Source organism: Nestor notabilis, unplaced genomic scaffold (assembly GCF_000696875.1).
Source record: "Nestor notabilis isolate BGI_N333 unplaced genomic scaffold, ASM69687v1 scaffold9476, whole genome shotgun sequence".
In the NCBI taxonomy this organism is placed as follows: domain Eukaryota; kingdom Metazoa; phylum Chordata; class Aves; order Psittaciformes; family Psittacidae; genus Nestor; species Nestor notabilis.
In genome coordinates, this window is record NW_009931455.1 from 46,280 (window position 1) to 67,616 (window position 21,337).

At 39.6% G+C, this 21,337-nt stretch overlaps 1 protein-coding gene across 1 annotated transcript in view; it reads right to left on the reverse strand.

The window, feature by feature from the left end:
* Positions 1-13,220, reverse strand: part of DYRK4 (dual-specificity tyrosine-(Y)-phosphorylation regulated kinase 4) — a 24,703-nt gene extending 11,483 nt beyond the window's left edge. The window contains exons 1-7 of the mRNA XM_010015910.1: positions 13,197-13,220; positions 9,259-9,342; positions 7,777-7,926; positions 3,623-3,758; positions 2,272-2,435; positions 1,796-1,932; positions 930-1,070 (exon numbers count right to left, since the gene is read on the reverse strand). Of these exons, the coding sequence (XP_010014212.1) occupies positions 930-1,070; positions 1,796-1,932; positions 2,272-2,435; positions 3,623-3,758; positions 7,777-7,926; positions 9,259-9,342; positions 13,197-13,220 (836 nt within the window). The remainder of the gene's footprint in view (positions 1-929; positions 1,071-1,795; positions 1,933-2,271; positions 2,436-3,622; positions 3,759-7,776; positions 7,927-9,258; positions 9,343-13,196) is intronic.
* Positions 13,221-21,337: the final 8,117 nt, after the last annotated feature.

Genomic DNA, 21,337 nt, shown 5'->3' on the forward strand with positions numbered 1-21,337 from the left:
TGTCATTAAATGATGTTGCAACATAGGAATGCTACCCAGAGACTTGGGGCACCACCAGCCCTGATGACCCTCCCAAGTAGTCTGGGGTTTTCCTCACCTGCTCACAGCCCAGGACCCCATGTCAGCCCCTGCTCCAGTGACACCACAGCAGGGCTGGTCTCTAGCTATCCTATTAACATTTTGCTATGAGTTTCCATAGCAGCTTTCTGAAAAGACTGTTCTCTGTCTTCTGTGGAGTGAAAGAGTCATCTTTTGTGTCTGTGTGTCTGTGAGTGACAGACTGACATGCAGCAACACAGTGAATTTAAGTCAGTTTGAGATTAATCTTCCATACAATAATGAATCTTCAGCGAGGATTGTAACATGTGCAGCAATGGGGGCTTCACTTTAAAGAATGGGGAACTGTGGGTAACCTCCATGATTCCAAATTCATGCCCTGATTATAAGGATGCTGGTGAATAAAATGATCTTATTTCACTGCTACAGCTGAACCCTGGACACTTCTCTAAAATTTCTCCAAAATTTCTCCTAAGATTTGTCCTGCAGCACAGGTTCATAGAAAGCAAGAAGCAGCTAAATTTTTAAATTATTTAATATTATCTATATTTATATACCCTGAAGTTTAACAGTCCTGAATTCATTATTTTACTCTTCCCCATAGGTCTTTCAAGGAAGAAGACTTCAATAAACAGCACAAAAAAATAAGGGATGGATCATGTCATTGTCTGTGTGAAGCCTGTGAATGGAGCTTTTTCTGGTCCACTTTTGGTGAATGAAGGCTCAGTTATGCAGTCTGTATTTAGACAGTATTCCTTTCTTGTAACATTAACAGCTGCAAATTCTTCTGAAGAAGACATAAAAATTAATGCTTGTAAGGCAGAAGATCTACAATGCTCCTTAAGATTTGTGTAAAGGAAAATATACTTTACCCCAGCAGTTCAAAGGAAATACAGAAGTGATTACGAAAGTAGAAGTATTCCTTCATGTGGATGATATTGTGAGTGTCATCTTTGTCCTTTTTCAGGAGAGCATCAAGGATCTTCACTTCTACCAAAGCCTGGCTGTGAAATCTGACATATCACATGACATAGGAATGATAACATTAACTCAGTCTAGCATTTGTAGAAATACAAATATTTCCATAATTTCAACATGTGAGACAATGATTAAAAATTTACCATTCACCCCTGTTAACTGCTGTAACTTTGATTCATTATGGTTGTTTCCTTGTCTAAATATACTGGCCTTACATAACACTTAAGAGTAGTTATTTTTGACTTGTCTGAAAAAATGTTCTAATGAAAAAGTTTCAAATGAGCATCCAGAGTAAAATCCTAGTGCTTTCAAAGTCCATCAGAATGCTTCTGTTTACTTGAACAAGGCCATATTTCACACCTATCACAGTAAGACAGTCAGTTTTGAAGAGCATCTTTACATTTAGTGTTCACTGATGGGGAAAACGGAGCAGCTAAAACTCTGATGCTGGTCACAGCATCATTCCCATCTGCTTCATTGACTCTGGTTCAAACTGAAAACAACTGAAAATTTGTAACCAATCACATAATAAGAAGAGGTTGCTTATGACCATAGCGTAAAATGAGTGACTGGAGCATCCCAGCATATTCCTATGGGTTTTGAGTCTTGGGGGGGAAACACAGGATCTCAGCTGTCAGTCATGCAGGGCTCGTCAGATGTAGGGGGGGGTTGATTTTGCCTTGTTCACATTATCCCAGATTGTAACTGCCTATATAACAAAGACCTGAATATATTGGGTTAAAGTCAACAGATGTCTCACCTTTTTTTATTCCTTATTATCTTCAATGCCACTAATTCATTGGTTTTATGATCCAAGCATTTAGCCACCTGCCCAAATGACCCTTTCCCAATGACCTCTAACACTTCATATCGATATGCAATATGGTCATGTAAAACCTTCAAAAGAAAACAAATAGTTCAGATTCAAATAGTATGACAAAGATCAGGCTTTAAAGTAGTTCATATGAAGTCTTTGTTAAACAAGGGTCACAGAGAAAATAACAAGTGCATGCTTTATTAATCCACCTACCTTACATCAATCCCAAATTAGATGCAAAGTGGGCCTCTCTTTAGGATTCTCGTCTGAGCTTTAAAGTGATAGGTACTGATGTTTTCACTATGTGAGTATTTATCTTCTAGAAGCAACATTTATCTCACATATATCACTTAAGAGCTGGCATACAGTCACTACAAACTTATCCAGCTGAAAATGAATACCATATTTTTTCCACTTACCTTTAAGTAGGAACCATGCTCATCATCATAACAATTATTATTCTGGGTTTCTGGCAAACCTTCAATCTTTTTAGCTTCCAGCCCAAGAAACCATAGCTCTGTGTAATTGAGAATTTCCTTTTGCTCATAGACTGTTAAATGGTTTCTAAAATTTTTCAAGGCTTCTAAATCAGAAAACAAGAATGTAAAACAAACAATCAATAAAATGTCAGAAACCTGGTGGCAAATTGCCTTTATAATGGAACATTTTACAGTAGAGCATGCCACTTTGAGCAGGAGGCTGAGTATGTGACTGTTAAGAGGTCCCTTCCCAAGAACATTTCTATGATTGTACAATGTTGACATTCTGCACAAATTTATGTTTCTTTTTTATTTTTCTGACTTACAGTATTATGTTCAAAGCATTCAAAGCAACAAAGCATTCATCATCTGTCAGCGAGACTTTTCAGAGAGCTTAGGTAAAAATGATTTGATTCTGAGCAAAGTTATCTACCTAGGTGTTTTTGAAAATCCCATCTGTTGCCTATCTGCTTCAGCAAGCTTCATAGCTTGCATTGAAAAAAAGGTTGTTTTTATTGGTTTGCTCATCATATTCAAAAAATGGCAGTAAGCTTTAGTTAACCAAAGGGGTTTTTATGATAGAAGATGTCAAGTTCAGATGCATCAGGTTTGGAATAAAATGAGGCCCAAATCTGCTGTTGCCCTAGTTCTCATTCTTTCTGCCTAGAAACATTTGAGCTACCCTAACACCTCCACTTACATCATTTAAATCTAGATAAATAATCAGACTGTGGCATTACAAAACATGTTCTCTAGGCATGCATGTGGGTGTTTTGTTGAACAGTGGCAGATCTTAATCCACTAATGCAGGGATGCTAAATCATTTCAAAGCAGAAGGCCACTACTTTTTTTTTTTTTTTTATTCCTAGACTCCTTCTAAAAGTAGATAAACTCTGTCAGAACTTTCTGGATCTGAGAACTCCCAAAAGGCAATTTAGCCCACAGAGATAAAATGTGCCAAAGCTACAAGCAAGTGGGAAAAGTGTTTTATCATTGTAATAGAATAGTGCTGTCACCTACATGTTCTGTCATAAGTCTTAGACAAATCTACATTATTTTGTATAATGCATACTTCTTCCCATTTATATATTTGCTTCCCCAAGCAGGAATAGACATCCCCAAGCAGGGTTTTTTGGAAATCACTAAGCCCATCCATATTCCTGTCCTCCAAATAGTTTGTTCAATATTTCACTGACCACTTAGCATGGGGCCTTTGGTCACTGAGTATTGTGACTACATACACTCTTTATCAATGCAGGCAGCCTGTCACTTCAATTCTGTTATATTCTACCTGAAGCTGTCATAGGCAGTTTGACACTGATGCTGGTGCTTTCCAGTTCTGATGGTTTTGTCTGGGCTCTGGTATCACTTTCAGGAAGACAGTCTGGAAGGTTAAATTGGGAAAAATTTCCTCGAGTTCCGTTTTCCTGCCAAGCAAAAACAAACAAACAAACAAACAAGGTAAATTTTGTTTGATCTGTAATTATAGAAATATATACAAAAATAGATTTAAAAATTCTACATTCCCAAAGGCAAAGCTACAAGGTATCTATTTGGTGTTTGTTCAGTGATCTTTCTTCACGTAAATTTTGCGCTGAGACAGAACAAGCATGCTTGGGGACTAGAACACCCTACTTAGGGAGCTAATTCTGCCAATAGCAATATTGGTTATTGGACCATGTAAAGAGAAATCTCTAAATAAGAGAAGGAAGTTAATCTTCCAGGTTCATTCAATACATAAGCTCTCACTTTTTGCAAGTTCTACAAACTTCTATGGTTTGATTACGTTGCAGTAACTCACATGAGCTAGTACAGAGAGCAGGAAAGAGAGTATAATAGACATTATCCATCTCAGATTTCTGTGTGGGCACATATGCTGGAGAGTTGTGCTAGAATCCTTGAGATTGCTTTTGCAACCCACAGAACTGAACTGACCCTACCCATGGCAGGGGGGTTGGAACTAGATGATCTTAAGGTCCATTCCAACCCTAACCATTATATGATTCTATGAACTGCAGGAACACCAGCTTGGGTCTGCAGACATACACATTTACAACAGAAACATAAAGACTGGTATGAATGTGTGGGTTCAGAATCACTAGAAGGAAGACACTGCAGAAGAAGGGATACACAGATGTCACCTATACCAGCAGGTGATCAGGGTCACAGCACATGCAGATTCTCAGAATGGGAAAACACAGAACGGGCTGCAGAGTCAAGTCATGAAGATATGATGAAGGGCTGGAGGTGAAAGAGCACCAGATAAAGAGACAGAAGACAGTGTGCTCTAGGATAATGATGTAAGGTTTGGGGTCCCAGGCCATGTGCTCCTCAATCCCTTCATTGACGGGAAAAGACTCAGCCAGAGATGGTGCATCCAGTGGATCTGGCAGAAGCTACAGAGAGGGCTATGGCTTCTATGAACAAAAGACGAGGAACAAGGACTGCTGAGCAGAAACAGTATCCATTTGATGAAGAAGGACAAGAGTGCCTGCAAAGGCAGGGGTTTGAATTAGGTGCAGGAGGGAAGAGTCGCCATAACCTAAAGGCCCTGATACTGATGGGGTAATTCAGCCACCCTAGTATCTGCTGAAGGGGCAAAAGCATTTGGGGATGTATCTGGACTGTGTTCTCAACGCAGGTGGTTTGAGATGCACTGCTGGACCTGTTACTCATACACCAGCAACAACTGGTTAAGGATGTGAAGGTCAAGGAAAGGGCAACTTTGGAGGCAGTGATCATGTGATTGTGGGGTTTAAAATCCTCAGATAAGCGAGACAAGTGGAATTACAAGCCCTGGTCTCCAGGAAAGCACCTTTTGGCTTGTTCAGGGACCTTCTTATCATAAACCCACAGAATACTGCCCTTGAGGGCAAAAGAAATCAGGAGAGCTCATTGCTCTTCAAAATCAGTCTATCTCCTAAAACCATAAGCATAGTCTATTCTGTTGGTCAATGAGAAGCTGAACATGAGCCAGCAGTGTGTGCCTGCAGCCCAGAAAGCCAACCATATGCTGGACTGCATCAAAACAAATGTGACCAGCAGGTCGAAGCAGGTGATCCAGCCTCTCTACTCTGCTCTTGTGAGACCCCATTTGCAGTATTGTGTGCAGTTCTGGTGTCCTCAGCATAAGAAGGACGTGGAGCTGTTGGAGCAGCTCCAGAGGAGGGCCACAAGGATGATCAGGGGGCTGGAACACCTCTCATAAAAAGACAGGCTGTGAAAATTGGGGCTGTTCAGCCTGGAGAAGAGAAGCTGCTTGGAGACCTCATAGCAGCCTTCCAGTATCTAAAGGGGGAATAGATATATGGAAGAAGTTCTTCACTGTCAGGGTGGTGAGGCACTGAAATAGGTTGCCCAAAGGACTGGTGAATGCTCCATCCCTGGCAGTGTTCAAGGCCAGGCTGGATAGAGTCTTGAGCAACATGGTTTAGTGTGAGGCATCCTTGCCCATGGCAGGAGGTTGGAACTAGATGATCTTAAGGTCCTTTCCAACCCAAACCATTCTATGATTCTACGATTCTATGATTCCAACATTCTGAAAGTTGAGCAAACTTTGCTGAAGGCCAGCATGGATGAAAAGAAAACTTCTGACCAGGTGCAAACACAGTAAAGAGCACAAAGAAGGTAGAAACAGGGATGGGTTATCTTGGCTACACATACTGAACATGAGGGCATACTTGAAAAGCCAAAGCTTTAGCTGGCGTTGCAGCTAGCAATGGATGTGAAAATCCATAAGAACAGTTTCTGTAAGTACATCACCAGTGAAAAAGGAAGTCTAAGGGAAATGTGAACCCACTGTCCAGTGAAATTTAGGACCTAGTGACAAAGGATTTGCAAAAGACTATGGTACTCAGTGCTTCTTATTGTTAAGTTTTGCCCTCAGCCCTGCCAAGTGCCTGAGTCTAAAAGTAGCAAACAATGTCTGAACAACTTGATTGTCTCTCTGATGACGTGATTGGCTTAGACAATGAAGGAAAATCAGTCAACAGTGTATACTTTGAATTCCACAGGGCCTGTGACACTGTCTCCCACTGTACGCTTGAAGCCCAAAGACTGAGCTATGAACTGCATAAGTGAGTGGAAAATCAGCTGGTCAGGTTCCAAGGACTGTGGTTAGTGGTAACTGGTTACTAGTGACATCCCTCAGGGATCAACACTAATGCCAGAACATTTGAATGTCTTTATTAATGACCTGGACAACAGATTGAGTTCACTCCCTCAAGTCTGCAGACCACAGCAGGGCTGCTGTCCAAAGGGATGTCAGCAGGGCTACGGGCATCTTCTAAAGCTGAACAAAGACAAATGCTAAATCTTCTACCTGGAACACAATATGCCCATGCAACAGGTCAGGCTGAGAGGCAACTGAAAGGATGCAGCTTTGCAGGGAAGGGCCTGACAACAGCCTGACCATAAGGTAGCAGCATGTCCTTGTAGCAAAGAAAGCCAAACACATTCTGGCTCCTGTTAGCAAGAGGATAGCCAGCTGGGTGGGAGAAGTGATCTCCCCCTCTATTCAGCATCTGTGAGTACTGTGTCTAGTCTGGGGTTTTCCAGATTAAGAAAGACATTGACCAACTGGAGCGAATTCCAGGGAGAAGTCACAATGGTCAGGAGCCTGGAGCATACGATATTCAAGGAGAGGCTCCAGGGAATACATTTGTTCAGCTTGCTGAAAAGGAAGCTTCAGAAGTGACATTAATGCTGTCCAGTCACTTGACAGGATGCTATAGGGAAAGCAAAGCCAGACTCTTCTGAGAAGTTCATGGTTCTAGGACAAGATGGGTATGTGGCTAATAGACACAAATTGCAACTCAGGAAACGCTGATTAGATATTAGGAGAAACATTTTTTACCATGAAAGTGGTTCACTAATGCAACAGGTTGCCCTGAGAAACTGTAGGCTCTTCAACTCTGAGATACTCAGAACCAGGCCCTAAGCAACCTGCTCTGGTTTGCTCTGCTTGTAAGCAGGAGGCTGGGCTTCGTGCCTTCTAGATGACCCTTGCAACCTAAATTCTTCCTTAATTTATTTATAATTTCTCATTCTTTGAGAAAGGCCTGATGACTCACAGGAGTGGGGCCGGGTGAAGACACAAAAGATCAGTCTCTCTCAATGTCAGAAGGGTACAAAAGCCGTATTAAAATAATCAGCACATGGCTGCCAAGACAAGAAGAATCCAGGCGATGTGATGTGGACTAACCAGTTGGAAATATCTGGAGATCTATACAACAGTGCTGGTAAGTAATCCTTCTGCTGTTTAATGTTTTTTCCTTTTGTTTTCTCTTTTAACTATGGCTGGAAACAGAAACTGATGCAAATGCTGACACTACATTATTTCTTTCTTCCCACACACAAACACACTTGTGACGCTCTCTTAGCTGTGCTTAGAGAGAAGCTGATTTACCAGGCAAACACAAGATTTCTAAGAGCTTTATAACTCACCTGAAGAGAGGGAAGGACATTCTGCAAGCTCTTATTTGTTATGTGAGGCAGGCTGTTTTCAAGGGGGAGAGGGTTTGCAGTGTCTGCAACCAAACCATGTTTTGCCTGACCTTCCAGATGTGGGAGCGAAAAAACACCACGACTGACTTTCTAAATAGAAAGCATAAGTAAATATTACACAGCGATCCAAAAAGCAATTGTCTGTAATGTAGAGGGACTTAAACCCTTGAAAAATACGTATGATTCACTTCTGACACCTAATGGCAAAGGGGAGAGGAGCAGGGACTCTTCCGCAGCTCCGTTGTACTAATGGGCAGAAGTTTGTCCAGGCAATAAGGCAGCCTGACACATTTTAGGACATGAAAGTTTCCCCACAACAACACCTCCATTCAGCATCAAAGCAGTGACTGCTTCAGCTGGAAAAGGCAGTTGGTCTTGGAAAACAAAGAGCTGTTCCAGCAGAACTCCTTTGAGTGGGGAAAACAAAGCATTTGTAGGGTAATAAGCAGGCATGAGTTGTAAATGGCAAGGCAACATCATTAGCTATTCCCAGTGGTTGAAGAGAAACTGGGACTGGGCTGCTGCCAAAAACCAGGAGTGGGGACAGTGGTAGAAGGTCTTCCCTGCACTAGTTTCTCAGTATTTCCTTCCCCCTCATTTCCCATGGAGATCACTTTGACTAGGCCCCTTTGTTGTACTCTGTGTTGGTGAGGGAAAGGCAAGCTCTGTGCGAAATTTACTGAAAAATAAAGGCTTATACTAATTCGAAAACTCCAGGATTACTAGTCATTCCTTTAGACTTCTCCTATTTGTTATTTGCAAAACATTTGTATACCACTCATTCTTTAAAGTCAGTCATTTAAGGATGTGGGTTTATGAATGTTAGGACATCTAATATTCTTGGATATCTAAGTGAGAGAAATCACACTCTCAGCAGCAGAGAAAATTTCGAGGTCCTTGTAAAATATTAAAAAAAAAAAATGAAATAGATCTGAAATGGATCAACCATGCATTATCAAAGGCAGAACAAGGACTAGAGAATTAAGGCTACAACACATGCAAGTCTGTAACATTTTCATCATTAGGGAGGGATAGAAACGTATTTTCAAGCTTTTGAGGTTTGATATCTTATAAAAAAGCAAAGAAACAAAGTTCTCAATCCAACCAAATTGAATGAGTAAGTTTTATTTCCTAATACTATGGAAAAGTCTTTAAAGTCTTAGAACTGAGATTCCAGTGGACTTTTCTTGAAAGCTTCAAGAAACAGAAGTGGCTAGACATAAGAAATGTCTTAAATGCTACTGAACAGCTAGCAAAACCAAAATACTCACAGGCACTTAAGACAGGACAGTGATATAGCTACAGGGGAAATGGAAGAGGCCAGGGAATAAAGGATTTCCCTCTGCTCAGATTCATTTATTACAGGGTCTCTTAGAAAACAAGCCTTCAGATATTTTTAAAGTCAGCCGAAGAGTCACATACCTGATGGAAGACTCTGTTTGATCCCAGGTGATCCCTTTCTTGAACAGTCAGCTGAGACTGAGAAAATGCATCCACATGGGAAGACTGCAAACATGAAATGATGCTTTAATAAAAATGGTTCTGGAAAATAAAAATAATCCTGAAATCTCTGTATGGTTTTTATATTTCTTTTCTTTGTGGCAATGTCTATGCCAAGACAGTGTATGAGAAAGGACCACAAAAGCTACTGAAAACACACTATGCTCTAACAACTCTTTTCCCAGTCAAACAGCTGTTTTGTGGGCAGGTGCAGAGACAGCTTGCTTTGCTTATTATGCCTCTCAGCATGCTTCATATGCCCATGTGGTCAGCGGAGGGGAAAGAGGCGCCTTTTGCCTTCCCTGAATATGTGCTCAAAAGCCAACAGTGAGCCTGTTTGGAAGGACAGCTTTAAACTGCCTCACAAGGTAGATTGTGAGTCCATCCATTGTTAAGAGCAGCACTGAACTGATTCAACTTGTGGTACAGATTTTATGAAAACACAAATCAATGTTGAAATTTACTGAGATACAGAAAAAATACCCATTGGTTCCAACAAACAGGTAATATTAGCAATAAATACAAAAAATAAAAAAACAAACATGGGGAAAGTGCTAAGCAGCTCGTCATTTTTAAGATTTTGGTGGTGGTTTCAGCAGGTTTTTTATAAAGATTAACATGATAAGTAGCACTTTCTGTCCAATAACAGACTATAGTGAATTGCAGAAATCTTTAGATACTGAGAACTCTGTGGCTATCACAGCTTGGAGCTCTGCTCTCTAGGCTGCAGTGAACCCCACTGGGTTTGGTCAAAAGTACTCCCTTGTCCCTGGGCTTTGAAATATAATGTCATTCCACTCACAGTCAAAAAATTGTCTTTACCCAAGTAGACACACCAGCTCCATTACAGAAGTTCAGAAGTTGTAGAACAACAATATTTTCTCTAGGAGTGGAAGAACCTGGAGCAAAGAACTTCGGTTTCAGAATAAGAAACCTGCAGCCAAACTTATCTTATAAATGTGAGTTGCAGATTAAAAATACTTAAATAAAGCAGCATGGTATTCTTCTTCATCTGTTTTACAGCCAGGGTTTCCGTGGCCTGTACCTGTCACATAGTCTTAAATGGGCACATTACCCGATGATGTCTTTGTTCTTTGCAATGACTTTTAGTCTGTCCAGTGACAGTATTGGTGCCAAGGGATCACTTTTTAAAAGCCTTTCTCATGGACTTCAGTTAGTCCACAGAAAATATGCCTACATACTCGAGGAGTACACTTAATGTATTTTGTACTGGCTAGTGCCATAAAACATCTGCCATGGTGCAGCCTAGCCACACTGAAAAGGCCTCTGACCGAGCTGAAAGTAAAAGGGACAATTCAGATTACAATGCTTCATCTGTGCCAATAAACTGCATACATATATATATAGGAGCTGCAGTGGGTGAGGGATGCTTATGTACAAACTGATCCATATGTGTAGAATGATTTCAAGATATCCAGAACACATCAGCATTGCTACAAAGGTGCAGATCAAACTGAAGATACGTACAATGGCTCTGACACATTCTCCTCTGTTAACATGTAATAGCTGCTCAGAGAGGCTACGGGTTCTCCATCCTTGGAGGTGAGGTTAGATTAGAGACCTCCAGAAGATACTTCCTAAGTAAATATGGAGAGAAAAACCCTATGCACAAATCTACCTGATCACATGAAGGAAATGCTGCCCTTTGACATGCAGGTTCAGACGTCTCACTGTCAACCATGAAGACACCACTAAAGCTGGGCAGACCAACTAGAAACTGCCCATTGGACAACTGTGCAGCTAGTGTCCATGGCAGGTGTTTTCCTTTTAATTTGAAAAGTTGTGAGGAAAAAAAACCCCACAAGTAAGTCCTTCTGCAAGCTTAAAGGGTAAACTTCAGATTCAGAACAAGATGAAAGCAACAGCTCTGGGTTTATCCTAATTATGTTAATCGGGTGCAGTTTGCAAGGGAAGATCATGGATACCTGTGGAGCAGAGGTGAATATCAGGAAAGGGAAAGGTACTCAGACCTGTCTTTGCAGGACACAGTAATTCCCATCTTTGGAATGGGAGATCCGATTGCCAGGGGTAAGGGATTATGTGCTATAAATCCAATACATCCCCAGAACCACCACAACAAATGCCCCCAGAAGAGAACCACTGGACTACTGCATCCTACATATGAATTTCCTAGAGCACAATATACTTTGCCCAGTGCACCAAATATCTTTGTGGTTTCACTATCCTCCAGTGTGAATTTACATAGATGATCAATGGAAAATCCAGTGACAGAGCATTTTTACAGACAAACACTTCACATGCAAACTACATATCCTGCATTTGAAGGGAGAATCATATTTGTCATGAAACTGAGCTTGGGATCCACATTCATAACTGTACTAAACATATCAACTCAGCTCTTACTAAGACTATTACTTTTAGTGCATGGTATACTTTTTCCTACACTTCATCTATACTTTACTCTCAGCTAGCTTTATTTTTCAGTTTCTGGAGCTCATGAAAACAATACACTCCATTTAAAGACAGTTTCTTAACCACATTGTGCTTTTCTAACTACAAATCAATATAAAGCCAGGATTTTCAAAAGTAACAGTTATCACTGAAAACCAAAGAAACAGTGGACTTCACAGACCTGTACAGACTGCAGAGTATTCACTCCAAAATGGCATTTTATTTCTTAGCAATTCTTCAAACAGCTATGCAGTGATGCCTGCATTACTGAGTATGAATCTCAAAATACATTGTGTTTACAAACAGAGCATGAAAAATTCACAGCATATCTTTAAAACTCAGCAAAAGCTAAAGAAGCAGGTTAAGTGAGCTCGAAGTTTGGAACCCATTTAATTTCCACTCACTGGGGAAAGATTAACAAGATATTGAGATGGACATTTCTCCTTTTGGAGTGCAAAAATATCAGTCCATCAGGCCATAGTCGTGCCTTTTTTTTTAATCATGGAAATCTGTGATTCTTTGTCTCTCTAAACCCACTTAATAAGGGTTTATAGTTCTTCAGTGCTCTGTGGGAAATTTATTCAAAACAATCTTAAAATCAATAACTGACCAACCCTCCTAACATTCCTCCAAATAGGTAAATACCATAATCTTTTATCCATGGAAAAACTGATCTGTGCCTACAATAGCCCTGCTGGTGGCTGAGCAGGTGGATTGACCAGTTAGTCCACACAGTGAGTTATTCAATGGTCTTGATTCACATGACCCACCCGCTGCTGCTCTAGCATCCTATACATCTAGGATGGGATCCACAGCTGAGCTGTAGTGACTGGTTTAACTCTGGTAGATGCACTTTAAACAAAAACTGCATCAACTGTACTATTCCACTGCATTTCACTCCTGGCTGTCCTACTCCTATAGCATTTAACTTGTCCTACAGCTCCAATATTGCCCTTCAGCCCCAAGCTATCATCTCCTACTATTCCAGCCCTTCAAATCATGTATTACTTTGCTAATTCTAATTATCACTCAAGAAACAGAACAATGTCCTTATTCACTACCCAGTCTGCAGTCATAAGGAGTTTTACAGCTGAGCATACAGCATTCTGCAAAATCAGAAATTGCGACACATTTTCATAATTCCCAAAATGTCAACCAATTTTTTTCAGTACCCACTTGACTACAGAAATCAGAAATGCATTAAAATTTTGTAAATTATTAAATGCACAAGTATATAAAATATACACTCCACTGTCTCCTCATTTAAAAAGGCACTGTCTTCTCTTTGTACTCAAAACTGAATCAAGCCTGTAGAATACATCGAGAGAATGCAATGTAGGTGTTAGATCATGCAATATATTAAAAAGCCATAGCAAATGCACTCTCAGACACTCAAAATACAGAAAGAACATAAAAATTTTCCCCACCTTGTCAACTATTTCTGTCAGCATAACTGCAAGAGCCGTTAACTGCAGGATAGATGTTGTTTATTCCGTTCGGCGAATGCATTTCAGGAAGCCCACCTTCATCTAGTCAGAGTATAGCAGGACCAGTTTCATACAGTACCCTGATCAGAGAAAAATGGATAGTGCTTCTGCTTGGCTTCAGATTTAAATTTTTATCCCGGAAATATGCCAGTGACTATTAGCTGCTCTAGTATTCTTTTGGTGGCCATCTGTTCCCTTTCTCAGCCTCCTTCTAGCCAAATATAATTTTCCATATTTATCATGGCAAGTCAGTAATAAGAAAGACAAATATAACAGGATTGGCTGTTCTCCTTGCCGTCTCAGTCTGTTCTTTCTCACTGAGCTCATGCGCTTGTGAAACCAAAAAACACTTGAACTTGTATCTTTTCAAAATTTGTCACAGCAACCTTGCTATACAGTGAGTAAAATCTATTCACCATGACAGCCAGCCTGGGAAATGAAATTAATACCTGAAGGGTTGATTTCTCATTGGACATTATGCGTCATCTTCTGAGGACCAAACTATGGCACCTTGATCTGTGGTTCTTGTTGGCATCAGTGCAGAGCTGCTCTGCCCTGTGAGATAAAGAGGCCCTCATTTTGGTGTGGATAATGAGACAGAGCTTAGCTGCCATCCTGTCTTTCCTTTTCCTCTTTCGGGTGTTGTGTATGTGTGATGGAGCACTGATGGAGGCATCCCTAATCCCCCCACCGTCTAAGGGGAGTATCTAAAACCAAAAATACAATGTGCTCTCCTCCTTCATACAGCCAAGGAATGGCATGTTCCCTGCTGGTCTTAAATCTGTCGACAACTCAGAATAGTTCTACTTTCACTCAGAAACCAGCATTTTCAAAGAAGTATATGTTCACCCACAGATGCTCTTCTAGAAGGCTGCCACTTTTACTGATGCTCCTCGAATGAGCACCACTTTTCACAGTGTGGTCAAAGGACAAACAGCTATTCTTTTGTATTCATGGTACTCCACGTAATGCCCTTGCCTAATATAATTGCTGAGGTGCACCTACTAAAAGGCACATCATTCCCACTTTTCCATTCTTCCAAGCTTGCCAACTCTCTTGTCAACAAATTCTCCCCAGTATTAGAGCTCACATAAAAGAGAAGCTTTTCATTCACTAGCCAAAAAAACCCAGATTGTCATACGAGGAAGGCAGGTTCAGCCCTGGCAATGAATGGAGATGCCATGTGCTGGAACACAAATGAAACAGCACAAACACACATCATTTCCATGTAAGTTAAACCACTCCCTCAAAAACATATACAGAAAAGACATCATGTGCAAGCACATACAGCTAGTTACACTGTACTCTCTCTCCCATAGGTATATTAAGTATTTCTGAGCAATTTTCTCCAAGGTTCACAAGAAGGGAATTAATTAATGTAGTGTGTGGCATATATTCTGTGAAAATACAGATCCGTGATACTAAAAATTCTCAGTGCAGTCCACTGTTAATTTCGCATTTATGTGCTACATAGATGAAGTACCATGATCACTACTGGTGCTTGCTAATAGCACTCAGTGTTCTTCTTTCAATCAGCTGTGATAGGTATATGAGATGGGGTATGTAGCAGAAAACTGTGCATTGCATTCCCTTAGCTTGTTGCAGTGCAGGGGTTCTTTAGTTAGAAGATTTATAATACAGCTTTACGTAGGTTTTGACTCTTCTTGAGAAACTGTTAACATTCCCAGGATAGTCTACATAGAGAGGAGTGAAGGACAGATCTGCTGTGCTCCATTAAGAAGAATGTCCTCTACTTTATTTGATTTATTTCTGTTCTTTGTAATGCTTTCTATTCTCCTCGTTTTTTGTTTTATTTTATTACTTACTTGTAAGAACATTCAAATTTGCTGTGCTATGTCATGCAGGAATAAGAATCATCTTCAGGGTGATTCTTTTCTCATACCTGAAGAGGACCGACTAATTTTTGACAACACAAGAAACTGCATAAAGTTTTCTCCTGCATTTCTCAACAATACTTTCGAAGCGAGAGAAACCTGTCAGGATTATTACGAAGCTTCAGTCATGGTACACTGAAAAAAAAGCAGTGCATAAAATGTTTCAGCTATAAATTACAAAAAGGTTTTTATTAAGTTTGAAGGAAATATTTATGGACTTGGTAACTATATTTTTTTTAATAACTGTTTCTGAAATATATTTGATTAAAGGAGCCAAGTCCAATGGTAGATAAATTCGTCAAGGATGTGATCACTAGCTGTGATCATCACACAAAGCCTTAACTACAACTTTGTTTAGTTTGGCAACATCTCTATGAAGTAGAATAGTATTAGAGGTGAAGAAAATTAAAGAACCTCCCCTGCAAAGGAACAGGCATTCTGGAGTAAGAAGAGGTTTTGTTTCAACTTAGCCTAAATATGCAAGGGAAACAAATTTTCTTGTGGAAGTATTTCTGTCTTTTTATTGGCTTGGCTTGAGAATGAGCCTATGCGTATAATGTAGACTAGCTATCCCAAATTTTTACATCCCTAAAATTAGATTAGATTAATTCTACTTTTTATGCTGTTTACTGTGCTCCTCCTGCACTTCACCCCTCCTGATTCAAGCAAGGATAAATGATACAGAGGAACAATGAACTAAACACTGTCTCCAGCCCTGTGCTGTGGCGTATGTACAGGCTTGACCAGTGCCATAGAGAAAGTCAAATGCTGCCACTGCAGTCAGAAGCAGGGAAGGTGCCTAAAGTCCCTAGAGAATAATGTGAGCAGAATTGCCAGAAAACGTCTTAAACCACTCCTGCTCTGTTTGCTGCAATAAAGCATATGAACTATGTCAATAAGACTACTACAAAACCAGTGCAAAGGGAATGCTTGATTTAAGGTCATTTTGCCTACATTTACTTGGGCAAAGATCTTACCAGGTGAACCAGTTAGTCCAACTCTACTGGAAATGGAAAAGCCAGTTACATAGGTTCTGTGACTATGACACACAAAAGAAATGTGTCTTCTTTTGTGCTCCACAAAAGAGTGCAAAAGCTTGGGATATATAAAGTCAAGCTTCTGACATTGGAATTATTTGCTAGGAAGCAAATAAAGTTAATAAAGTTTATTAACCATTCCTACCATGGATCTGCTCTTTCTCCTAGCAAACAAAAAAAACCCCAAAGTTAATAATGCTGTTCAATTCTAAAGAGCTCAAAAGCTAGATAAGAATTACAAATGCAATTTTACATAGGAGGAAATTAAGGCATTATATAGCTAAGGATGTAATTATCATAATCTTGAGAGATAATACCTAAGGTCTGAGCAAAGGTCCACAACTGAATTCAAATAGAATTTGGGTACATGGGGATTTTCCAAACAGTTCTTTGACTGTACAAAGCCACCAGGACCCTAGCAACATCATCATTTCTAGGAAACAGACTAGGCAAACAAAGGACAGCCTAGAAATCAGTACTCAAACAGGTTTTTTTAAAGCATCAATCTGTTCTTAGGACTATTCCAAGAACAGAAAACATGGTTTATTTCTGGACTCACAAACTAAAGAGGAATCACATGAGAAGCAGGACTTGGACACAGACCAGATAAGCTGATTTAAATTGAGTGGGGGACAGAGATGAAACATAGCTCTAGGTATGTTGAAAAGTCATAGGCAAAACAAAAATGATAGGCAAAATTAGATCAATATCATGGTGGAAAAGAACTTTAAGCCTTTCTGTCAAGCCCTGAAAGCCCACAAGATCTTCCTTTCAAGAGCTCCAGCTGTTTCTACCAATCTGCAGGTCAAACTTGGGAAATGCCTGTGTCACCCCTGTGATGACTGGAAGTGGAGGCTGGACAAGTTAGTCCAGAAGAATCAAGGTCTCTCAGTCCTGGTATAATTCATAACTACACTTATTAAGTACCTTCCCAAATGTTACTGACATCGGACATTCACATATGCATTCAGATACACTTCTTAAATAGTGCCCTCTTGGGGAAGAAAACCAGGGGCATCTTTTCACAACTATATTACTTCAGAGAGGTTATACTAATGTAAAATTAATAGCACTTCAATGAATGACCCCTCAAATCGATTTTCCTGTAGAAGGTCAGTTTAAGCAAAATGACCAATTGCTACTTTTAAACTGAGAAACACATGTTTTTAAAAAGGCAGAACTTTTGATTTCAGATTAATACAACTCACTGGGATCTCTATGTAAAAAGCAGACTGGCTGTCTACAATATGTATATATTTTTAATAAAGCACAAATCTGCTCATGTAAACCTGAAGGTCAATCTGAAGTCTTCTGCAGCACTCTAGGTGCTCTGGGATTCTACAAACTAATTATTTGCTCACCATTTATGCAAAAACTTACAAGATACTCCTATAACTGAAAAATGTCAACACATCTGTTAACATTTTTAACATTTAACTTTGCGGCATTAATAATGTTAATGTATTCATTAAAAATTGTAACCTTAATTCCACTTCAACAAATTTAGATAATGATTAATCCAATAAGAAATATCATATTAAATTGATGGTAAATGGTAGAACTGATAAAACTGTCTTCCTTCTGTTTTCTAATAGTTATTTTCCATTCCTCACAACAGGTATGCCATAATCTAATACAAACATTTGTACATCAAACAAGAAAAACAAACGCCAACCATTATTACCTTAGGCTGGATTCTCCTGTTTCTTCTCATTCGTAAACAAGAGTTATTGAAGAAGCTGAAATCACAGCATCTCTCACTGCTTCTTTCCTTCCCCATAATGACAAAGCTCCATGTTTTAAATCTGTCTCCATTAAATTGTTCTCCTTGTTATTTAAACCTGACGTTACTGTTCATCTAATCCAACACAGCCACACAGGTGTCCCTCTGTGAATAATAGCATGGGCTGATGGATGATTCTTATGGGGGAACCGGCTGGAAAGAAATCACATGTTGTTTTACCACAGTTCCACAGCACCGGCACAAACTAAATATCAAACTGAACTGTGAATAGTAGTATATCTGCTGACGTGCTGTGAAGTCTTTGAGGACTTAGCACAGGCACAACATGTTCGTCAATTAGGCTCAGCATGATTGCAAAACTGTCCCTTGAGGCACCACAAGGTGCATCATTTGCTTCCTTTTCTTTCTTCTTTTTTTTTTTTTTCCCCCCCAAAGACAGGATCATAGCTTTAGCTCTAATCCTATAAACCGTCTAATGAAAGTAATTCAAAAGTAATTCAGAGTTTCACAGAGAATGCAAAGGGTGCCCCCAAGCATTTCACTCAAAGCTTCCTCTTAGCCCTCAAAACTACTTGCAATCTGGGAATGATTGTTTCTAGATAGTCCTGTCTCTGCATAAATTTTAATCCTCTATGTGCCCTGACAATCTTTTAGATACTCCTTCAGCAAAACAAATGTTTGCGGATGGAGCAGCCTCAGCTTAGAATATTAAGGGAATAGTCTTCAGTGGTCTTTTATTCAGCACACTGTAATCTATTTTTGCACTCCTGACAGACTCCATGGGGTATAACTAGCATGCAGTCTCAATTCATTATTTTCTTCTGAGAACAATAAAGCAATTCACAATTCATAAAAAGCAGAAAAATGCAGACATGATCTTTGTCAAAGAGAAAGATTTAAAAAAGCAGAACAGCAACACAAGCTTTTGAAAATAAAGCCATAGTGGGTTTGGAATAGTAATAAAAAAGAAGTTTACAAATCTGCTTTTTAGAAAAGACTGGAATTAATATACTTTCATTATTTATTTTTTTAATTCCTTTGGAAAATTGAAAAACAAAGGAAAGGGAATAAAAGATAATTGGATGACAAAACATAAATGCCAAAAAGTCAGAACACAGAACTGGTTTTTTTAATTAAAAAAACCCCAAAGCGACAAACAGTAAAATCTGAGGACCATAACTTTTCTTACAAAAGAAATAGAATCTCAAAGCTTGAGGAAGATTTTAGAAAATCAACAAAGAGTTTGTTCCATATGGCATTAGATACAGCAATAAAATAATAAAGGGAATGACTTGCACTATAAAGTCTACAACAAAAAAATTCTTCTTAATATTCTGCTCCAATTCACAACACTGAAGTGTTCTGTTTCCGAGAGTCAAATTTAGAGCTTGAAAGGAGACAAGGAAAGTGATGGGAAACAGAGAAACTGTATAAAGTCAAATAAGCTTTGTGTGAAGTCTAGTGGAAAATGGATCATTCCCCAGCTCCTGAACCACAGTCACTATGAACTGAGGAAGTCACCATGAGACATAGGAGCTTCCATTCAAGCACTGAGAGAAACCTGTCGCAACTTCCCTAGTTTTCACAAACACAATACTTATGAACCTGAAAATCAAAAGGTGTCAAATAACTTTGATCATTTTAGAGTAGGTTATGATACATGCCAGATTAATTGGAAGGGCTGGGAAGGGGCAAATGGACACTATTTTCAGCTACTTGGGAAAGCTGAGTTTATTTGGGAGGAGAGGAAATGAATCTGCATCAGCTCCTTTTAGAGCTCAACAAGCGCCAGTGCATGGCGGTGCTTTGACATCAGTATACTGTTAGAGCAAGTATTATTGACATGTGGAAAATATCAGATATTAAGTAGTGCTGAGCCTGTGTGTAAATTTAACTTGTTATATCCTGTAAGGCTATAATTTGATCTGCACCTTTGAAAAGCTGAATGGGTATGTACTGCAAATGAGAGTCTAAACAGGGCAAGGGAACTGGGGTTGTTGAGTCTGGAGAAAATGAGGTTCACCAGGGACCTTATGACTCTCTACAGCTACCTGAAAGTAGTGGTGGTAGTGGTGGAGTTGGCAGTGCAAGGTTAACGGTCAGGCTCCATGATCTTAAGGGTCTTTTCTAACCTAAATGATTCTATGACTCCCAGTTTCCTAGCGTGGATCTCCCAACCAGGCACTTGCCAGACCCTTGAGAGCTGAACCACGTTCCTGCAAGTTAAAACTCAGTGCTCTCTGCCATTGCAGCACCTACTTCAGTGATTAAATGTTTGCCCACCTTACTACAGATATCTGACTCTCTACTGAATAGACCTCAGGCCTACTCAAGCAACAATGCTACTGAAATTAAGTGTCCTTCCCATACTTCTCCCATTTACATTATATCAAAATTTTCATGTTGGTCTTGCAAATCATTTACTGTATTTCCCTTGAAGTTTCTACAGACCTGCTGCTAATCATAGGCCACATCTTTTCCACTGTCATCACAGAATCGTAGAATCACAGAATAGTTATGGTTGGAAAGGACTTTAAGATCATCTAGTTCCAACACCCCTGCCATGGGCAGGGACACCTCACACTAAACCATGTCACCCAAGACTCCATCCAACCTGGCCTTGAACACCGCCAGGGATGGAATGTTCACAACTTCCTTGGGCAACCTAATCCAGTGCCTCACCACCCTCACTGTAAAGAACTTCTTCCTTATATCTAATCTAAACTTCCCCTTCATTTCTTCATACAGGGTGCTCAAAGTAAAATAAAATCATTGGTTAATTAAAACCATACATGTAACAGTTTGAGACCCTCCTCTATGCTTAAACACTGCTTCACTACACCTCTGATTCTTGCAGCTATCTGTATGGAGCAAAACTCTAAAATATACAAAAAACCTGTACGTAAAAATGACAAAGCAAATTAATGCATACTAATCAACATAGATGCATATAATGAATTACATTTATTTGCTGTCCAGGTTTGGGGTTCCTTGAGGAATTTTTATATAAGGAATCTTCTTGGTTAATGTTTTTGTACATTATTTGACTGGAATTATCAGTCGGGTGTCAGGACAATATTGTGCTGTTAATGATATAAAGGTAGGGGTGACCCACAAAATGTGGTGAAGCCGACATCAATAGTTACAGCCGACAGGAACGTAAAAAAGGAGGAAGAAGAGATCACTGCAGAACAATGAATTGTTACATGGAAAGAGGCAGCCACAGGCTTTTGCAGCTAAACAGCAGAGGTTGATAGTAGGTAACCTGGGAAAATGCTGGAAGAAGGGACAATTAAAGAAAAAACATTTCCAGAACTGGACAGTCCACTTCTGAATGCAAAATACAAGTAAAGCAGATAACTTCAAAAAAAAAAAAAAAAAAAACAGCTCTATATGCAATAACTT